The 21,715-nt window shown below is 45.8% G+C and overlaps 2 protein-coding genes across 3 annotated transcripts in view; one reads left to right on the forward strand and one right to left on the reverse strand.

Moving 5' to 3' along the window:
* Positions 1–4,350, forward strand: part of ZDHHC17 (zDHHC palmitoyltransferase 17) — a 78,588-nt gene extending 74,238 nt beyond the window's left edge. Inside the window, exon 17 of the mRNA XM_076333325.1 lies at positions 1,178–4,350. Coding sequence (XP_076189440.1) covers positions 1,178–1,316 — 139 coding nt within the window. The 3' untranslated portion in view covers positions 1,317–4,350. The remainder of the gene's footprint in view (positions 1–1,177) is intronic.
* Positions 4,351–8,455: 4,105 nt separating this feature from the next.
* On the reverse strand, positions 8,456–17,827 carry CSRP2 (cysteine and glycine rich protein 2). Of its 2 annotated transcripts, none has more exons than XM_076333338.1 (6): positions 17,748–17,827; positions 13,480–13,598; positions 11,323–11,491; positions 10,181–10,313; positions 9,404–9,497; positions 8,456–8,785 (listed from the first exon to the last, which is right to left on the reverse strand). In XM_076333338.1, exons 1-6 carry the CDS (start codon positions 17,822–17,824, stop codon positions 8,709–8,711), a joined length of 669 nt encoding a protein of 222 aa, XP_076189453.1. In that variant the 5' UTR covers positions 17,825–17,827; the 3' UTR covers positions 8,456–8,708. The 2 variants fall into 2 exon arrangements, with proteins under 2 accessions (XP_076189453.1, XP_076189463.1); XM_076333348.1 differs by having other exon boundaries at positions 17,713–17,757.
* Positions 17,828–21,715: the final 3,888 nt, after the last annotated feature.

A 21,715-nucleotide genomic window follows, 5' to 3' on the forward strand; every position in this document is an offset into this window, starting at 1 on the left:
GGTGGGTTGAGGGCACATTACAGAAGGAGCAGTGACAGGACAGAAGCATGTCTCATCCTGCTGTATATGCTGTGCCTCCTGTGGGAGCGGCTGCTCTTTCAAGAGACACCCAGGGGAACAGAAGATAGAGGTTCTTGTCGCAGTTTGATTTTGTGCTACAAGAAAAGTTTGTGTCATCTTTTTTTTTAATATCCTTCCGTACAGAATTTCTAGTGAGAAATAGACAAGCATGTCTGTATGGTTGCAGTCTTCCCACAGATGAGTTGTAACAAAAACATAATTATTTTGCTTGAAGAACATAGGGCGGTGCACAGAATAGGAAAGAAATGCTCGTTTTATCCTCAAATTAATGTCACATTCACAAACCATTTTCACTGAAATAGCTGCTATTATAAAAATGACTCCTGAAAATAACACCAGATGTCTAAAATAGCTGACTTGGCATCACCTGTCAGGTGATGCATTGACTTCAAGTAGTTGTCATCTCCTTGTTGCTTAGACCTGTTCTTGCATATATCATAACACGAGCTTCTCTTCCAGAAAACCGTGATCTGTTCAGTCCATGTGTAATTAAGTTAAAAAAACCCCAACACATCGGAATTTTGATGAAGGTTTCTTAAATATTTGACAATTAATTGATTCAGCAGCAGAAAGCACTCGAATAGTTCATTTAATTCAGATAATGCTTGCTTAATTTTGTGTTGTCTAGGGACTTAATTGATCTTAGACCTGCAGCTGGTGAACCAGTATGTATGGCAGAAATAGATATTAATAAAAATGGAAATTATTCTAGGAAGACGTTCACTTCATACTGTTTTGTCTTGCATCCATCTGTACAATGCATCTTTCCTCTTAGAAAGGGGTATGAATTACCACGCTATGCTACATGATGGTGCACTGCCAATAACATGTTACATTTCTCCATACAGTTTTGGTAGATAGCGAAAAGAAGTTAGTGTCTTGGTTGTGTCTAAGGATCAAACATTCACCAGTCTGGTGACTACTTATTTCAGAACTTGCTCGTCAGCAAGCACTAAGATAATTTTTAAGTGAATTGGTTTTCTACAGTTAGGAACTTAAAGGGTGAAGAATCGAATTTGTAGGTAGACAAAAAATGTTGTACTTTGTTAGATGAGCTATGATATTGCTTACTAACGTGTTTCTGTTTTGTTTTTAGCCATGGATGTATAAGGAACATTATAGACTTCTTTGAATTCAGATGCTGTGGTCTTTTTCGGCCTGTTATCGTGGACTGGACGAGGCAGTATACAATAGAATACGACCAAACTTCAGGATCAGGCTACCAGCTAGTGTAGCACCACCTTCATCCTGTGAGCATATCATATCTGAGTGGTGCCTGAAAAATTTTCTCTCTCTCTCTCGAATCCGCATCCCTTGAAGAGTAGCATGCTATGTGTAGGGCTGATGATGAATCTTAAGGTACCTTCTCTTCGTCAGAATTTTATTAACAAAAGTAAAAATGGACAGAATAAACTGCCAAACCTGATAAGGAAGAGGAGGAAGATCAAAAAGGGATTTTAACAGTTCTTAACATGAGAATTATTCGCGACACCATATTCACAGTATGTGTTGTTGGGTTTTTTATTTAAGGTCTTTCACAATGGAGCATGAGATTATTGAAGTATTGACATAAGTAGTTACGTTGTGCGGAGCAGAAAAATTTATTTCCCAGTATGAATAATTCCACTGAAACAAGAATCTAGAATATAAAACTAAATTTCATGCTGCAGCGTTCACTGATCGCTATGTTGTAGTTCCTGTAATGTGATTTTTTTAATACAGATTTTCTGTGGTATCATGTACATTGAAAAAATGTGCTTTTCAATACTGTTATAAACATCATGTGGTGGGAATCCCCTGTAACGTGTTCAGTTATAGCAGTAGGGCACGTCATATAATGTTGAGAAAAAATACGTTGCCCACGTTTTTTGGTGATTGTTTTTGCCACCAGTTAGTGGTACAACGAAATACTTGTAATAACCCTGTTCTGAGATTATATAGTCTGAAATAAACAGTTGTGCAAATAAGGAAAGCTCTTCTGTCAAAGTTAAAGCCCTGCTTAAATGCATGATACACCTGTAAAACTAGATTCTATATAATGTTCAGGAAAAAAGTGGAAAAAATTCATTATCTTTGAAGTAATTGTATAAGCAACTTACAAACTAGTAATGTTTCAATATTAGGTTTGGTCCTCATAGGGTACAGCGTAGTGTAATTGGAGACATGTTGGAAGAGAAATTGCATGGGGGAAACCACTGATGTGAAAGCAAAAATCTCAATTATAAAAAGACAAGATAGTTTCAAATTGAATGCAACTGCAGAGGAAGAACCCAAAGTTGTCTGAAATGCTTATTTTGTTTGGATGTAAAATACTGGAAACCAAACTGTAAAAAAAAAAAATTAAGAAAATCCCCATAATAGCACGCGCACACAGAAAATGTAACGCGGCGTTCTGAAGAAGATGGTGTATTGGCACGTGGGAATCACCCTTAATTTCTTTTTTTAAGTTCTCATGCTACAGATATGTTTGGAAGGTAAGGAATGATCTGAAATTGCATTCCGAAGGGGCTTTCCTTGAATGTGATGCACTGATTTTTGTTATGGTGTTTTCATATACTCATAGTGAATTGTTCACTGCTTCCTTAACTATTGTTTACAGAGAGACTGAGAATCAGGTTAGTTCTCTTCTAAGTGCTGTAGCAACCCAGTGGTTCGAGAAACCTGTGAGGTGAGTTTGGGGAGGGACCTGAAAGCAGATGTCTGAGACCAGTGTAAAGAATGTGTATCTGTATATAAATAATTTATCAAACAGTTTTCTCTCTGTGAGTGTGTGTTTAGTGTATTTAAAGCTGCTCATTTTCTTTTTATTCAACCAAAAAAGTGTAGGAAGATATCTAATGAGCTTTTAGTGATGTTCAATATTGCTGTTAATAGGCATTATGCCCTGCAAATTCACTGCATGTTTGATGCTTGGCAAAATTAGCGTTTTCTGTAATATGCAGATTACAGGTAATAAAGCAATCTAGTGGTATTCCCGGCCCTTGCCTTAGTAAGAGGAGCAGTGAAACTGTAAATAGTTGATGTTCAGTATTTGCAAGTAAACATTTTTTCTGTAGTTGTTCATTGATCTCAAGACACACATTTAGTTTGCAAGTACCAGATATCAGGATTTACAGAAGTGCAGCATTAGAGTCCTTGAATGTTTAATACTGGAAAAATCAACGTTGTCTTGGACACAGTTTTAATGGGAGAGGTTTGGGTGTAGGGGCGGCAAGAAGCTTTTACTATTTTTGTCAGACAAAATTTGTAATCCTAATGAAGACACATTCTATTTCAGTGAAAACAGTTGACACCGGTTATTCATATTTTTTTCTAATCAGAAAAAAACATAAAGACTTTAGAGTGTTGCTTATTTCAGTCACCAGTAATGTTCTGCGTATTTGGGTTGTTGTTGGGTTTTTTTTTTTCCACATTTCTGTTGGGGGTCGGTTGACTTGAAGAACTTCAATCCACTTTATTAAATATCGCCTAGCACCAGAAGAGCAGTTCAGTACGTGATACAAGTTTTGGTTTTAGTTGCCCAGTAGCATTAACTGCCATGAATTGTGTCATGCAGTCCACGTCAAAAATGTTTGCAAAAGAGGAGGTGATCTTTGGTAATACATGGTGAATAATACGTGGTGAATTCCGCACTATTTACTTGTTAATAGCTCTCTGGTGGCAGTTTTGTTGAGACCTGCAGAATTTGAGCAATAGTAAGTAGTTGTGAAAATTAACTTGCATATGTGGATTTGGGATGTATGAAGTTTCCAGTGCAAAATGTAACTTGTCTTGAGTAATACTGAATCTTTTGATGTGAAATCATAAAATCAAGCAGGGGGGAGCCAACTATGCAGCATTTTTCTGTCCAGTTATCAAACTTACAATTCACTTCTTGAACCAAAACTGCATTGCTTCTGAAACTTTAACAAAGCTGATCCAGACCAACAGCAGATCAGACCAACTTAATCTGACATAGGTAGAATAAATGGGAATTTTGTCTTGGCCCTAAACATGTGCTGTTTCTTTGCAGGTTTCTGTATTCTTTGATGTCCACCAGATTTTTTTTCAATTAATGTGTAAAACAGCATCACTACATTTTAAGCTATGGATTTTTTTGTATGTTCTTTATTTATAACTGTGCCAAGTATTATTTTAATACTGTCAAGATCTTGATGTATTACATTGTGAACAAAAAACTCTGTAAAATGTTTAATAAATTAGCTCTCCTTACATAAATTAAATCTGTTAAATTTTGTAAGTTATTAATCAAATAAATATTGACTCTTAGATGCAGTGTTTGTCTTGACTTGGGATGTGATTTCACACAGCGTTGTTTCTGCCCAACTTCAGAAGCCGTACCATGAGAAAGTAGCTGCTATCTTGCGTCTTACTTTAGTGTAGTCTTTCTGGAAAGATTTACGGGTGTCTTAAAGATAGCATGCACCCAATTCTGTGCTGATGTGAAATCTTGTGAACTACTACACCGGGTTTTGGTGAAGTACACCTTTGTACTACCAATTGGAGTTACCATTCACTAATTAGATACCCCTTTCTTTTGAACAAAGCATGCTGGCAAGGTAATGTTTCTTAAGGGAGAATTCCTTCTAGGGAACGTTTTGGGTGGCCGAATGTACGTATTTAATGACATTTGAGGTATTCTAAGGGTAACGGAGACATCCACGTAGGGCTAGTAGGTATGACCAAAATGTGTGCTTCTAGGTGGCACTTGCAGGAGACAGAATACCTTGACTCTTCTGGTCCTTGCTGAAGGTTAGATTTTGAGTAGAAACAAGGTAACCATCCAAGCTGGAATTTAATTGGGATATTTGTAATCAGCAATGCATATTAAAGTATAAGGCTAGGACTTAAGAGCACACCTAATGGGGAGAAAAAACTCTCTGTGTTTTCTGCTGGGTGTGGGTTCAATATTGACATTAATTGAGAATTGTTGCTGCTGTTCTCCCCTTCCCCAAGCAATGGTTCTGGTGAGGCTGGGCCCAAGCTCGCCTCTGCCGACCACCCTTTGACTTGTCTGGTAAAGATCAGGGAAGGTGCTTTCTTTTGTAAAAAAGACATTCTGCGCAGATCTCCATCAGCGATTTGCAGTGCTCCATCAGAGCAGTTGCTGCTCGTGGGAGGTATGGGTGGGCTCCTGACGACTTGAAAGCTGGTTACTTGGTTTGTTTTATTTGGGAAGAAGCCTGCCCTCTGCACCCTCATTATGGCTTGATTAGAGTTCACTCCCTCGCATCTCCCATGAGCTGCCTTTAAGTAAAATCGGATATTTTTGCTATGAAACCAATGTTTACTTGTGAACGCTTGCATTTGGATTTTATCCACCTTAGGCTACTGAATGGAGATCAGTAAAAGTTGCACCTACTAAGTCCAGGTTGAATTTATTTGCAGTATCTTAGAAACTTAGTGCCGTATCATATAAACTTAGTGCCATATGCACATTGCCTCCAATCCTACATACTACTTCAGATCTCCAGATCATGAAGTCAAAGCACTTTTGAGAACCAATCCTTCCTGGAATTAGGGCTCCAAACTGAGACTAACTCAAAGCATTGCTCCAGCCTGGGCTGAGCTTTTATTCATCAGCGCTTTGCTGCAGCCGAAAAGTTGACAGTAACCAAGTGAAAGCACTTCAGTGTAGGGCACTCATTTCTCTTGACAAACATATTGTCTTTATGGTTACAAGTTTTCTTTTTTCCTTCATTTCTTTGTTTTTCTGTCGTTAAATAAGTTGTTTGGATGTAGAGCAGTGTGGAGCTGTTAGTTACCGCTATGACTCCCTCCAGGAAATGAAAGGAAAGCCCTTGATTTTTAGCAGTTTAAATCACTTCTGATCGCTGCTTCTGCTCATTTTTCTAAGAATCGAAAGCTCTTTTTTACAGGTTAATGAACAATGTTAGACGCCCATTTTTGTCAGCATAAATCGTGCCTGCCAGCTGTGCTAATGTGGCAGGTTTAAATCAACTACAGGAGCTACATCAACTAATGGGGAGCAGTTTCATCTGCTCAGTAGCGTGTCGAGCATTATTTTGCTTTCTGTCTATCGAACGGTGCCGCTCAGCATTTTATAATGCTGTTCCTGAGAAGAGGAAGCACTTTCATCAGGTAACGAGGCTATGGAAAGGGGATGTTGTAGTTATCTTCATGTCCTCGGCTGCTGGGGCCTGAATACCGCTTCTAAGTTAGAGCTGTCCTTGCTCAGGTTGGAAGAGTCGGAGGGGATCAACCCTTCCTGCACACGTGTCAAGTTGGCAAAGGAGAAAAGTACTTTTTTTATATTATATATATATATTTTTTTTTTAGGAGAAAAGTACTAGGATCATCAGTATGAGTAGCAGGACCAAAGGTCACTACCCAGGTTTCCTGGGCTGTGCTGTTTCTTTCTGTCTCGCTCCCACCTGAAATATGTGCTGCTTCTGCCTTACTGTTGTCTTTTTCAGTTGTAATCTTTCCCTCTCTCTGAACTGCACAAGCTCTTGGCTCACATTTTGAGCCGGCTGTCTGTTCTTCCTCATATCCACATTGTTCCTCTGTAACCTGTATAAAATGCTCTTTGTGTGTTATTTTGACTAGTACGTATTTTTCTAATTAGGCTTTTGGCTTACACTGCTTCGCTGCCTCAGACCGCAGTCGTAGATGTTACTTGAAACTGCCTGAGACCACGCTGACACATTTGCTTACTATTTTATTGTAGCATTCCCAGTCCTGAATGTGTCTCCATAAATTCACTCTGTGAAGGTTTGTTTTTTTTTTTTCCCAAAAAAGTATCAGCCTGCTCTGAACTCAAGAGTTTCAAATCTCATCTTTTCTTTAACTAACTTCTGTTGGGCATGATGAGAGTTGAAACCGAATCTCCCCCTCCACCCCAGAACACCACGTGGGTCGTAGCCACTGGGACGGAGCTCATGCCTCCCCACAGGTGTGGCTGGCCTCTAGCGAAGCCCTTGCTGTGCAATAGCATGCCCTTCACTGGAAGGGATGGAAAAACACTCCTCCAACTGCCTGGTACCTGCTGAGGCTCAGGCATGCTCTCCTGAGGCACAGTTTGCGCTTTTAAGAGGCATTGATGCCCACATTTCATGTGCCTCCTTACTGTAGGCAACAGGAAGCCATTAGCTTTGCAAAAGGAGCTTGGCAGAGGAGCCTGAGCACACCAGTGAAGGTCTGTTTCAGGTGCTCAAGAAACTTAGGACTAGATTTAAAAAAAAAAAAAATAGTAAAAATTGCGAAGCTGCTCATACTAAATGTTGGTTACTTGCAGAAAAATAAGGCAAGTTGCCTTAAACTGGGTGATTTTTGCACAGTTGTTTTAAGTGCCTCATTCTCACATGAGGCCTTTGTGGTGGGCTGGTCCTGGGTCTCCTGTTGAGGAGGTGACTGCCATTTGCTTCGCAAGAAGTGCAATTGCAGGTGCTATCAGCTCAGGCCTTGCAGGCTTGTGTTGGGAGCTGCTCCAGCCCCTAAAGGAAGCCAAGCTCTTCTGTGAGCTTTCCACTCAAGATCTGGCTAAGGCAAAAGTAATTGTCTCCTAATTGTAGACCTTTATTAGCAGCAGTTCCTAAAGAGTTACGTTAGCAGGGCCAAGGCCCCTGACTACTACGGCTTTCACCCAACTGGTGTGTTTGCACAGAGTAGATCTACACTGCATTTGATGTGTTTAACTGCTATTACTCCTTGCCCATCAACTTGAGGTCAAGTCACGTTTTTCTACCAGAGTGTTTAAAGACAGAATTTTATTCTGCTCTGTTGTTGCGCTGCAGCTACCTTGTCAGATGCCGTCCTCAAAGGGCTGAAATCTTCCACCATCTTCAGGGAACTAAGGGTCCTAGCACAAGGTCAAAAGCTGCTTTTAAACCTGAGTTTCATGTGGTAGTCCAGAGCTTGCTCAGCTGCTGAGTAGGGATGGTATTAATCTGCAGCTGTCTTCGTAGAGTACTCTTTCTGCACAGTAAGTCTTGTGTGTGATAACACCTCAATACCAAAGCAGGTGCTATCCCACAAAATATTACGGTGAAAAAGGTTTGTTTTCCATTCGCTAGAGACTCTACGGCAGAGACAGGCACCCATTCAGGCACACAGCTCCTTATAATCTATCACTTTCAGAGCCGTGTCACTGCACAGAGCAGTAGATTAGGATTCCCTACTTCCGTGCAGTGAGCAGCTAGTTGCCTTGCACATGCACATAACGGCGCGATACCGGAGGACAGTCTTTCACCTCTGAAGGCGATGACCGGTGCTATGTATGCCCAGCTTTCAGTCACGTTGGGCTTTCAGTGAAGGTCTGCACCAAGTCTATAGCATCGTATCTCCACCCCTCAAGTACCCCAACAACACTCCCCGTACTTACTTTTATTGCTCAGAGCATGTAACGCTTGGCTTTAGGATATATCAACAAGCAAAGCTTTATTGAATTGATATTCAGTATTAAAAGTGTTACAGTGTGATACACAAAGCAAGGAAAAAAAGCAGTGCTTTTTTTAAAAAAAAAAAAATCATCTGCTGAACGTATGCCCAAGCACTACAGTAACTAGTATCTGTTTCACAGTAGTTAGTTAGTAACATTTAGGAAACTCTCTTGTTTCTTGTAGCAGGATCTCAGCAGAGCCCTAAGGGATTTGAGCCCTGCCTCCTCACTGGGCGTGAACGAGGGCACCAGCTCCCTGGCCATACCCAAATCCCTTGGGGCCAAAGTTCTTCGCGTAACAACCTGCAAGAGAGACGAACGTGCAGTCGCTGAGGCTTCTGGCTCGTTAATTAAGAACAGCACTGTCTAGGCTAAGCCCCTCAGCCGCTTCCCCTCAGTCACCAGAACAACCCCGTCGGAAGCAAGGCTTAAAACCATTTTGTTAAGTTGCCTAACTGCCGTGACCGAACTCAACAGCCGTGGCTGTTCGGTCCGTGTAGCTCCCAACCTACTCTGTGAAAGCAATTCATACATTGGTTCTGTGGCTAGGTATCTGTTAAGACATATGTTGTCATCAAGCCGCTGTGTGGATCAAGTTTATTTCCATGATACCAGGCAAGAAGGCACGGCTGGATGCTTACTAGCTTCTGTCCTTACTCTGATCTGCTCTCGGACCCAGGCAGAGGGCACGGGCTGCTGCTGCATTTCTCAGTATGTAATGTTTTGCTTGATGCAGATGTAAGCTACATCAGCAGCTTCAGTAATATTTATTTTGTTTCTCAGCTCTATTCCTATGACTTTTAGAGCACTTCCATCTTGACAGCAGCCTGAAAGTTTCTTATACCAGGAATAAATTCAGCACCTGCCCTTTTAACACATTACCTTGAACCATAAACAAGTGATCTTTGTTTCTTTCCTCACCTTTACAATAGATTTCTCCCTCTTTTTCAGTTAGGGTTGTAGATTCTAGGCTTTTTCCACACTTGGCACATCGGAAGCAGTTTTTGTGCCACGGCTGGGGGGGGGGGGAGAAAAAAAAAAAGATAGTTTAAATTCATAGAATGCCTGAGTTAGTTAAAAAAAAAAAAAAAAAGGCATTAACTGGAGATGCCTGCATCAGTATTGTTTATAGATGACTGGTGCAATAAAAAACAGTTCAAGTGCACCAGTAGCAGGCAAGAGCGTCTGCATTCCTGTGAGTGGCCCAAAGCCCCAGATTCCACACAGCGTCCTGCTCAAGGCAGCATTTTGAAAGGTTTGGGCTTGCTCTAATCAATTCAGGGCAGATCTTCGCCCTCTGTAGTGAGTCAGACAGCTGGCAGACTGACGCATAGTTTTACATGGTATTTTCAGAGAACATCCCCTTTCCGCTGGAACATTCGGCCTCCATCATAAGCTGCACACCACAAGACTGTTCCCTCTTCTGGGGGGACAGCGCTCCTGTAGCCTGCTTCAAGTCTCTGGCACGAGACGATACTGAAGCTTCACCTCTGAAATCCAAGGCGAGCACTCATCACCCTGCATTTCAAGTGCTTTTTGTTCAATTAAGTTGCTTGATTTGACTATTTCCAATGCTAAGAAATGCAATTTTAAGGTAAGCCTGCCCCACAGTTTGTTCCCTACTGGAACGCACGTAGCATACCTTGCTCACTTTAAAGTCCATGTAGCAGGTACAAAACGGCACGTGCAGTTCCTTACCTTTCCAGCTCCTATTACTTTCTCTGCCGCATAAACAGAATCGCCACACCTGGAGCATTTCTCTGCCCCTCCGAACTTCTGAGCGAACTTTGAAGTGTTTGGATTTGTTGTGGGTCGGTGGGGAGAGGGCGTGCTGAAAGAAACGGGACATTTGTTGTCTTCACTCTTTTACTAAATGAGCTCTTGCTCTTCTTAACAACACTAACAGAGCAGCATCCGACACACAGTACAGAATACAGTACTTTTGCAAAACTGGAGAAGTAAGTTACCAGCAAGGCTATCCAATTACACCTGGGGGGCGGGGAACCAAACCCAAAAAACACACCAGGAAGAGAAAGGCCATGCTCCAAAGGATAAAAAGGACCTACTGTAAAAGCTAGTTTTCTGAGGAGCCTTCACCTTTTCACTTCTCTAGAAATGCTGAATTCTGTACGAGGACGTGGATTTATCAGACAGTAAGCTACAAGTAATTCTGTTAAATTCCTGTTCACTGATCATAATCTGGAACCTGAACTGATCACTGAACCTGGCTGGAGAGCATACGTCAGATAAACGTCAAGCAGTAATTTGGGAACTTGCATGAAGCAAGTTGTGAGGCATTCCTCAGCTTCTTTCCACACGCTCTACGTTACAGCAAGAACTTAATCAGACTAGGAATGTTTACTATTTAATAGGCCTTTTGGTTTTGGCTATAATTAAGCACAAATGGTTCTTCATTTGCCAGTTAAAAATTCATTATTCTTGTAGCCCCAGATTCTCAGCTCTCCGAATCCATCCCTGCCAGAACCTGTTGAACATTTGCATTTGCAGCTTATTTAGGGGAGCGACTCGAGACCCACAGTCACCTCTGCGGGCTCGCGCAGAGCCATCAGCACCTCCGTAATCCAGTCCCCTATGGCTCATGCATAGGGTTAGTGCATCTTTACCTGCACTAACTCCTGCCCTTACGGTGCCTGCTCACATAGTCACCAGTGGAAGCTTTGTGCACTGCAGGTTAAACGCCCTGCATTCGGTTATACTGGGGTATTTTGCAGCATTTCTATTCCAGACAACATGAACTAAACAAAATCCAGCCTGAAAGACTCCTCTGAAAACAGTACTGAAGGACAAGGGTCACACACCCCCCAGCTCAGTTCACTCACCTCTCAGGCTTGATGCCTAGTCTCTCTCCCCTGTCCATGTTCAGCGTGCCTGCCCCTTGGCCATATCCGTAACCTTTCGGGCCATACTTTTTCCCATAGCAAGATTTGCAGTAAACTTCAGCATCATGAATCGCTACAGTTGTGCTGTCCAAGTTTTTCCGGCAGACCACTGGAGGGGGGAAAAAAAGAAAAAAAAAAAAGTTAAACTGCCTTAAGGGACCGTTTCCATCAGCACACGTAGTAAGCCAAAAATCAAGTGAGAAGTGATGTTATGGCTTTCCTTGTCCACAGTTCTTCTAGGTTGTGGGACCACCAGAGATTAGTGGGAGCAGGTTGTCGTTTGAATTAGTGAATTATGCTTAGCCCTATACAGGGCTCTATTCCCTCCCACCTCTTCATGACCGTGACATTTAAAGCCTGGAAACTTGCTGTGGTTTGATGAATGAGGCTGCTCAGAAACCCAGATAGTGCAGTCAGCAGTTTCCCTTTACGGATGCCATACAGCACGAAGCAAAAGTCTGTCAGTGCAGAAGAGGCCCTGTCCTGCCCTTTTGGCCAGGGTGGGGCTGGGAAAAAAAAAAACCTTCAAGGTTTTCCCCCTGCCTCGGTACTGGTTTGGGGCAGAGTTGGGACTGTTTCACAGCTGTCACCGGAGGGGCTGTGCTTTTCTGGCATTCCTACATTGTCCTTCAGCACAATGCAAGCACTCTGCTCAAGGTTACAGCAGAAGGCAGAACTATTTCCTTCTTAAACCTTCTTTTGTATCCCAACTGGCACGCTCTTTCCATCTGCAACAGCATTATGACTGTGATAAAGAATTTGGGGAGGAAAAAAAAAGAAAGAAAAAGCCTTATGAATTTTTTGTTTAAAAAGAATTTTAAGGTCTTCAAAATACAGGGTGACCTTTGCTTATGGCATTCACTAGCTCCAAGGCTCTTTTTATAAGACACAAATATCCAATAAGTAAATCAACTAATGCATGTTTGTTAAGTCTACAGACCTTAACCCCAACAGAACTATGCACTAAGGAAAAGCAAATACTCAGACACACTAGAGCCATTGTTTGACTGTAAGTTCCAGGTTTCTTTTAATAGAAACTCCCATAAAAGGCTGAAAATGAGGCAGCCAAGACATCTAATCTTTTTTTTGTGACTGCTATAGAGGTAAGGGAAAGGAGTGCAGGTGCACCGAGGCTCACATGCCAGCACAGCGCGCGGACGTTTTGCTGCAGACTAACAGCAAACTAGTTTGAGAGGGCCAGTTGTAACTGTGGCTTACATGAAGAGGGCTAAAGCATAGCTCTGCCCATAGGTATTAAACACCAGCAAGCAGGACAAAACAGTACCTCATGTTTGTAACAAGGTAAAATTCTCCGATTCAGACAGACAGGCTGTCTGTTTGCAAAGTAGGAGCCTCCGATTCACAGCGACCCTTTGTTCCCTTCATCTAAGCAGAGGTCTTTTCAGCAGAGAAAGCGATTTTCAATGCCTCGCCGGGCTTGTTGGTTGGACTGGAAAATAATGCTTTGGACTCCTTTCATCTGAAATAAACCACACGCCCCTGTGCCAAGAAAGTCTAGGCTTTTGGCTGTGCTAAAGCATCGACAACTCAGCTGTGCTCAGGCACGCTGCTGTCCCGGTCTGCGCAGGACCTCAGGGCGGGGGTTCGATAACTGTTCCTTCAGCTGCTGCCGGCCCCGGGTTCACCGGGAGAAGTCCAGCTGAGCTCAGATCAGTGCAAACAGGGGTCTGCCACTGGGCTTTCTCCTCTGCATGAGCAACGCTTAAGCCAGGTTTCCATCCTAAAGATCCCTTAGACTCCTGAGGAGATGGCTGGGAGGGGGGCAAACGGAGGAGAAAAGCATGATGTGCTCTGCTTTGGGGGGCACATCCCACCCTCCCACGCTGGACAGGTAGGATAATATCTTTCCAGGAGACAAGCTCTCCCTTTGGCACCGCCAGGCCCAGGAAGCATGTGGGGAAGCAGGAGTCAAGCCCAACTCGTGATGGACAAAGACATCTCTGGCCGCTGCCATCCCCTGTGCATCACGGGTGCCAGCTGAGCCTGGGACGTCTCCTGTGGACCAGCACCTTGCTGTTGTGACCCCCCAGCTATGCCAGGAGAGGTTTTGCAGGGGAGCAGGAGGGAAATACTTACTGCAGAGGAAGCAGCACCGGTGGAAGCTCCTCCCGTCGCACTGCACCTCCTCGGCATGGTAGACAGTGCGGCCACAGGCACCGCATTTGTTGCCGCCTCCCCAGTTCGGCATGGTGGCTCTGCGTGTCCAGCCAGGCAGGAGGGGAGAAGGGGAAAGGTTTGTTAACCACGGTGTCCTCCACCACCCCAGCTCGAGGACAGTTGGGGTTACAGGCTCCTTTAAACCAGGTCTGCGAAGTTTGTATATCAGAGCACAAGCCTGTGATTTCGCCAACTGTTTAAAAACGTGACCTTCCACTGTGTGAAAAGTTTTTGTGATCAGATCAACTTCTCAGCCCTTCAGATCCCAGACCAGACTTAAAGGCTTAGGCGGGCTCTCTACAGCTATTTGTAAAAGCAGATGGACTGGCAAGGGGAACAGAGGCCACTACTGCTGAACAGCAAGGAAAACAGAGACACAGTCTCCACAAGACGTGTCCTCCTGTCCCTTCCCGGGGTTTTGAAAGTTACATAAATTGGATATGCATAAATTACAGCTTCATGCACAAGGGCTTTACTGTACCTTGAGTGAACGCCCCCCCAGATGGATATAATTTCAGTTTCTACGCTTCATTAACACTGGGCCTCTCGTCTGACGGAAGCAAACCAATTGTGCCAACAACGGCATTTTGTTTTACTGCAGGGCCTGTCATTTGGGATGCAGTGCAAGCCAAAGCTCACCTCACCGGAGAACCACTTATTAGGGCTGTAGGGACATTCTGAACTCCTTTGAGATCACGCCTGCACTTCAAAGAAGTTTAAAGGGGATTATTTTGTGGGGACTCCACCGCTATTACATGAACTGCACTTTTACCAGGCAGGTATACGAACCAAACCCAACTGCTCAAAGAGCCACAGCTGCTTTAAAATAAAGTAAAACTCCCTCTCATGCATCACTTGCAATGGACACTCAGAAGGCTAGCGGGGAGGGACAGGCACGGTCACCCATCATGTCAAACTACAGCCTTGGGAACAGTCTCCTACATTAAGCCAGAAGCAGCAACCGTCCCACCTCAAGCTGAGCTGCCCCCTCCCCAGCTCCCCTGCGCTCGTGCCATCACCACCAGCAGTTCCCACCCAGCTCGACTGGGAGCTCCTCCTGCTCCTCCCATTAACCGTCCTGGGTTAAAGCACCAAAGCAGAGCACTGCTCGCCACCTTCGGCTTTTCTAGGGCTTTCCTCCTCCCACCACCACCACGAGCTAACATAGCAGTGTTTGTTGAAGGCTCATCTCCCAGTCATCACTGAACTGCCCTTGACTCGTGACTGACTTAATGACTCGGTTAATGCTGGTTTGCTCCCCTGCAGCTCACCACCAAAGGACCACCTCTTGTAAGCATGGAGGCCAACAGCAGCCAGAGAGAGGGTTATCGATTCAGTGAGTCTAACCCCAGTGGAGCTGCTAAGGCCTCAACAGCCTCCCTGCTCCATACTGACCCTTGTTTCAGACAGGGTTTCTGGGCAAGGACCATGGGTTTGCCCACTGGAAGCCCAGAGGGCACCGCCTGCCACCCTACCCCACCGGCAGCACCATTCCCTCCCAGCAGGCTCCCCACAGCAGCACTGCGGTACGGGTCAGCAATCAGGGAGGGAAGGAAGAAATGAATTTGTCGGGAGCTTCTGATTTCTCTCGGCACAACTCACCTTCAGTTACCCTTAGAAGCTCTCCTATGTCAGCCAGACAGAGCAAAGAGACACATGACAGCATCCCCGCACAACGCCCACAACCCGCTGCCTTCAGCCAGCTTTGCCGTTCATCCCTCTGAACCAGAAGCAGAGGACTATCCATCTCTAGTTGTCCCCCTGGCCAACAGAGAGGAACTGGAAGCGCCACCATGACACAGGGAGCCAGAGAAGAGCACTTTGCTTCAAGATCCCCTTTCTCTAAGGGGCTCTCACCGACACGTGGGAGAGACTTCAGTGCAGAGTAAGGGGTCTCGTGGGCACCTGGCTGCTGCCTCGCGCTCCCCAGGCAAGGTAGAGCAGACTTGCAAATCACATCACCGAGCAGCGGTTTTGGCTAAGCCTGAATTAAGTGACCCATCTTGCTAGTGCTGCTAAAATAAGCCTCCTGCCCAAGCAGCCTGACCAGTAGTTCAGCAGTTTTAGGGATGCAGGGAAGGCTGAGTGGTTCCCAAGTAAGACATGCTGCCAAGTAGCTGCTACAAGACCTTTGTCCAAGACAAGCAGACAGCCATTCATGGCATGTGGGAAAATAAGATTAGTTTATTAACCTAAATTGGGGCATCTTAGGTACATTCCTAAGCAAAGGCTTAGGAAACTTCCTCGGAGTGGCTGAGCAGTGCCATTTGCACACTGACACTAATTACTGAGAAATCCCTTTGTTTAATACTTCCACAGCATTAGCACCATTACTGCTCCATGGTTTAGCACTAATACCCTGACTGAGCTCATAAAATTAGTTTTATGACATTTCCCACTTTGCCTTTGTCATTCTTGGCACAACTGTAGAGTCTAAAAATTAAGATTCCATTTCTTTTATTCAAGTGCTTGGCTGTGCTACCGCACAGCAGCTGACATCAATCATGGCAAAGAGCATCCTTAGTTAAAGGGAATATAGGCTGCACAAAGCTTTGGAAAAGGAATGCATGGATGGGGGGGGAGAGAAAAAAAAAAAAGGAGACGAGATTCCTTTCCACTTTGTACACTTTCCAAAATGTAAACGGTACTTGGTACAAGAACTACTTCTGTCTTTTCCTCTCACCATCCCCACACTCATGTTCTTTTGTGCATTTACATGAGTCTAAATTATTTTAATCATTTTGTTAGCAAACAATTATTTAGTTTCCATGCACACTAGAGCTGAGGACCTGGATCAGGTTTCCAGCTTTGTCCCAGATTTCCCATGTAATATTGTGCAACACGGGGTGCAACTCCACCCCTTCTTCCCAAGGGAGACTAAGTATCAGACGATCTGGCAACCACTAGCTGACTCAAATCTTCTGATAAGGGCTCTGGGAATTCATTAAATGAAAAGCAAAAAGGAACTGAAGTCAGTACTTCAAGGTGACCTTGGTCTCTTCCACAGAAGATATTTCCATTTATCCTCCCCATAATGTTCCCATGACGGCTTGCGTGGGAAGAACGGCAATATTTCTTCAATTACCCAACAGCAAGGTCTACCCTGAGGCAGACGGTGCCCAGAAGGCACCTAAGGGGAAAAGGGCTGATGACTTGAAGAAGCTCTGCAAGTAGGACAGCGTACAAGCCTGTCCTCCTGCCCACGAGCCGCTCTCTTAGCGCCACCCTGGAGCTTCATGCTGCCCAGGTCTCCTTTGAGAGCTCCACAGGGAGCAGATTCAGACTTCTAATCCTGCGTTAAGCCCTTCCCTGCTCCCTCAAGACTTTTTGGCTAGTTCAGGCAGGCCTTCAGGGAGCTCAAGAGCAGTAATTAAACATCCAGATGATCTCACTACCAGTACCAACAATTTTGACGTTCGATTGCAGGTTTGTTGGCAGCTACGGTCCTCTAATAAGAACGTCCCGACTTCTGCTAAGCATGTGCCCGGTCAAGAGGAGAGCACGTTATTCAGCTAGCGTTCTCCAAAACGCCAGTGACAAGCCACGGCAACTGCAAAGTCCTTTCCAACCCATTTGTTAACAGCAGGTTTAAATGCAAGAAACCTAAACCAGCCCCAGGACAGACGCTGAGGAATTTCAGGCTATCCAGTTATCCTGGATTGCTTTTTCAGCGACCCGTTGGGGAAGCCAAGTGTGTCGCGGCTCCGTTGGACACAGCCAGCCGAGCAGCGCTAGGGAAACCACAGCTCCGTGCGCTCCTCTCGCCGAAGCCGGGTTGCTCCGCTGCCGCCCACGCACAGCCCGGCAGCTTGCTCCGGCCGAGGGGTCGAGCACCAGTCCCTGCACAAGCGGCCGGGGGCCGTGGTAGCGGGGCATCCCCCGGCCCCCCAGCCCTCCTCCCACCCCACCACCGGGGGCGCCGCCCCGGCACCCCCATGCAGCCCCGCAGCCCTCACGGGCGTGGCGGGACGGGCCCGACGGGCGCAGCTTCGGGCGGCGGCGGCAGCGACCACCGCGCCCCGCGCCCCATCCCGCACCGCGGGACCGCGATCGGCTGCGCGGAGGGTCTGCCGGCGCCCCTTCCCGCGGAGCCGCCCCGTCCCGTCCCGTCCCGTCCCGTCCCGTCTCGTCCCGGTCCGGTCCGGTCCGCACCTGCGCCCCCGCCCGCTGCCGGGCCCGGCACTCACCGCGGGGCTCGTCTCGTCTCGGCGCGTCTCAGCCCGGCGCGGCCCCGCGGCGGCTTAAAGGGCCGGGGCGGAGCCATGGCGGGCCCGGCCCAGCCCCGGCCGGTCCCGCTCCCGCCGCGCAGCCCCGGCCCTGCCGGCCGGCAGGGCTCTCACCCCCACCCGTGGGGCCTGCCCCCGTCCCTGCTGGAGTCGGACCACGGCCCCGCTGTGTGCCCAGAGCCCCCCTGTCCGTGGAGCGCTGTGACGGTCGCCGGGGCGTCCAAGTGCGAGAGGAAGAGGCAAGGGAGTGAAGGGTGTGACCCTGCTATAGCCACCCCGAGAGGCGGGAAGGCAACGGGAGGTGTCCCGACTGCAGTCTCAGATAGGACCCCAACCTGTGTTTTTACGCATTTTTAGGATTTTTCTTTAAATTCTAATCTTCTTCACCGTCCACGTGAGGTCCACGCAGGCACCGTGATCGTGTTTCACCAGGAACGTGGGGGAAGGTGCGTGGGGCTCAGAGGTACGTTTCTGAGAAAGCGGGCTGGGGCGGGAGCTGGTGCCCTGCGGGACTCTGCGGGCACCCCGGGGGGAGGAGTCGGCACCGCGGCTCCCCGCTGAACCATTGCTCCGGCGTGGATTAATTAGGGAGGACTTCAATAGCGTTCACAGCAATTAGGCCTGTCCGCAGCAGCCAGTTCGTGCTGTAGAAAACGGCTCAGTGCTCGAGCCGCTTTTTAAAAGCGGCCCCTTCTGCCGGGTCCGCAGGGCCGTCACGCCCCGGCTGGTTCGGTGCAGGTTTATGCACAGAGCTCCCTGTGTTTGGAGGGAGATGCAGGTTTATCTCCTCCTTTTTATTAATCAAATACCAAATCAGCTACTCGTTACCCGTACGAGTGCCAGGTTGCTCCGTTTCAGCACAGGAACGACTTCACGCTCGCCAGAAGCGGAGCCCAGTGAGCTGGGCGGAGGCAGCTCCTCACAAAACCTCCGGCGCAAGCCCCGTACGGCGGAATGGCTGGCTGCAGGTCGGCTGCGAAATAGGTCCCACGGGAGCGTTAGCGCAAGCGGCTGGGTAGCGTGCAACCCGCCTTGTCCAGCGGCCGGTATATGGGCCAAACTGCCTGTACCACGAGATTAAAAATGACCTCCGCGTCAGGCATGCAAATGAGAAAAATGAGCTATCCTCTCCCCTTAAAATGTGCTTCCAGCGTGTGCCACGACTCGCTGAGATTTTTTCCTTCCCATTTATGATTTTCTTTTTTCATTCGCAGTGAATTGTGAATGACCAGATTGTCTGCGATTTATGCACATCTCGGAGCCCTGCTCCGTAAGCAAAGCCAGTATCGGTTCCTGAGGAACAAGGTGGCATTCGCTGTGAGCAAGACCAAGAGTCTGACCTCAAACGTCATAGCAAAAATTTTAGTCTAGGTTTTGAGGGAAGGGAGCACAACGAGAAGCAGAAGTATTAGCAACTGATGTTTCACGACTTGGAGGTTCCATGAAGGGAGAGGATCTCTCCAAGTCAGACAAATGAGAGGCGTATGAGTCAGAGCAGGCTGACTCCATTTATTGCGTGAAATGCCTGTGCTCTCTTGTCCAACCTGTCCTGCTCCCAGCCCAGCTGGAACTACGTGTGATGATGCTAAGTTATTTACCATGTCTCCTCAGGTAGCCTCCAAAGCTATTAGATTTTCCCTTTTGATAACATTCCCTACAGACTGTAAAAAATAAACAGCAGAGATCCCAAGGAGAAGAGGGTAGCATGCAGTTCTAGCAAGGTCTGACTGTACGCAAAGAAAGGAAATTCTCACAGTGACTAAGGGGCCACACTGGTGCGAAATAAAACACTCTTCAGTGGTGAGGCACTGCTAAGTGAGCTAGAAGAGAGCCTGGCATTCAAGAATTAATCTTCTCATGTCTAATATTTAGTCAGTCTGTCAGAAGCAGAGTAACTATGAGGGGCAGATGTCAATATGTCGATAAGTCCATTACTATAGGAACAACATTAAGGAATACATTACTATGACACTCGGGAATGAAACCTTGTAATGAAGGAAAATAAAAACAAGAATGAAAACTTCTACCACATACTTTATTTCTCTTGATAATGACTATTTCTATCAATACATTTTATAAATATACTTACAGGTATGCATATGTATATTTATTATCTATAAATACATACTTATTTTATATATAGATATAAATGTAGATATTCTGTGTCCTCAGCAGATCGCTGCTTCTCTGTCTCTGTCTTTCCTGAGGGCATAGTTCGGAATTTTTTAAAGATAAAGCCTGCATCCAACCCTGCCGCATTCCTCCTGGATGTCCTGCACTCCTTCACCCTGTTACCCTGCGCATCGCACTCATTGCCTGAGCAGCCCCGTTGCCCCCATCACCCTCCTCACCATCCTCCCGACATGACCCCATCCTTCCCCGCCTTCCTGCCTAACACCTGTCATAAATTCCTCTTTCCGACTCACTCGCCCGAAATCTCAGATGTCGCCCCTTCTCGCTGGCCCGGGGAAGAGCTCCTGCCTAACCACCATGCCAGGTCCCTGCGGGCAGTGGGACTTCTGCAGCCTGCCAGCTTTTTGTCTGGCTTCTGCCATTTTGAGCTCAGCAGCTTATAATTAGGACAGTTTATTTCTGCGAAACAACATTCTAGTGTTGTTTCAGCTCCGGTTCATTTCCCCTGCTGATTCGACAGCTCTGTGAGCGGGGAGGTGTGCCTCTGTTTTCTTCTGCTTCCTTGGCCATGGGAAAGCCCACAGGCTGTACACAAAACCAGTTCCCCCTTCACTTGTAAAATTGACCCAAAGCACGTTTATTACCCCAGAACAAAATTCTCAAGGTTTTAGCTATGCCATAATTTTATGTAAAAGTTGTTTTGCGTGTTTCGGGGAGCTGAGTAAATCATCAGCTTGTCTGACCTAGTTACTTCTCAAAAGACTTGTCACACATCAGTGTCCTCAGGCCTTTTACATCCACTAAATACCTTCCACTCACCTGGGATTATCTTATCCTCGTTTGATCTTGTGAGCATGGTCCCACATGTCTGTTTACGGCAGAGTTAATCTGCTTGCTCTGCTGGTAATCCTTGCTATTATTTCATGAAAATTTATTCTAGATAGTCCAGATTTTACTTTGCAGGGGGTTTAGTCATGTTCTGACATCATTTTTGTCAGACCTAGTTTTATCCAAATACTGCTACTACTGATAGAGCTCCCTTAATTATGTTCTTGACAGAGTATAATTTAGCTAATTTTCCTATTACGAAAGATTGTTTAAAGCTAGCATTAGAGCTTATCATTTACCAAGCTGCGAGGTCAGCCACCTCACAGTGGTTCCCGTGGTGCCTTGGTTAATTTCTCACTGGCCAACTGCCAGACTTGCCCCTAGTAAAAGGAATTTTCAAGTGCGCGCTAGGCAATATCAGCTAGTGAAAAATTAATTCATGCCCAGAGTTACCCAGATTTGCCCTATCCTAGAAGGGCATATGTGTTTAGCCAATTTCCTTATCTAAATATGCATGCATCTCAATGGTGCTATGCATTTATTCCACCATAAATATAACAATGATAAACCAACGAAGTTTGCACGAATTAATGAAAATACAGCGGACAATTCTAGAGTTTACCAGAGCTGTGGGTTTTTTTGAATCAGCTCTTTAAATCCAAAGTACAGGCCTCGGAGACATTCAGTATGAGAAATCTGTGCTTTCTAGGCTTATTGTTTATCATTGGTCATATTTATAAATTATTTTACTTCTCGGAAATTTTAATTCTAGGATAAAATTAGTTACAAAATCCTCATTTGCCTAGTGATTATAAGAAATAGCTATTTGGGTGTCCAATAAACAACATGATCTAAGCTAGCATAATTTTACTACCTCTAAGTATTTTCATCTTTGTTGACCTACATCTTTATACCAGTGATGCTTCTCAATATAGAAAACGATAGTCAGATTCGTGACCCTATTCAAA

Source organism: Aptenodytes patagonicus, chromosome 1 (assembly GCF_965638725.1).
Source record: "Aptenodytes patagonicus chromosome 1, bAptPat1.pri.cur, whole genome shotgun sequence".
NCBI lineage: Eukaryota > Metazoa > Chordata > Aves > Sphenisciformes > Spheniscidae > Aptenodytes > Aptenodytes patagonicus.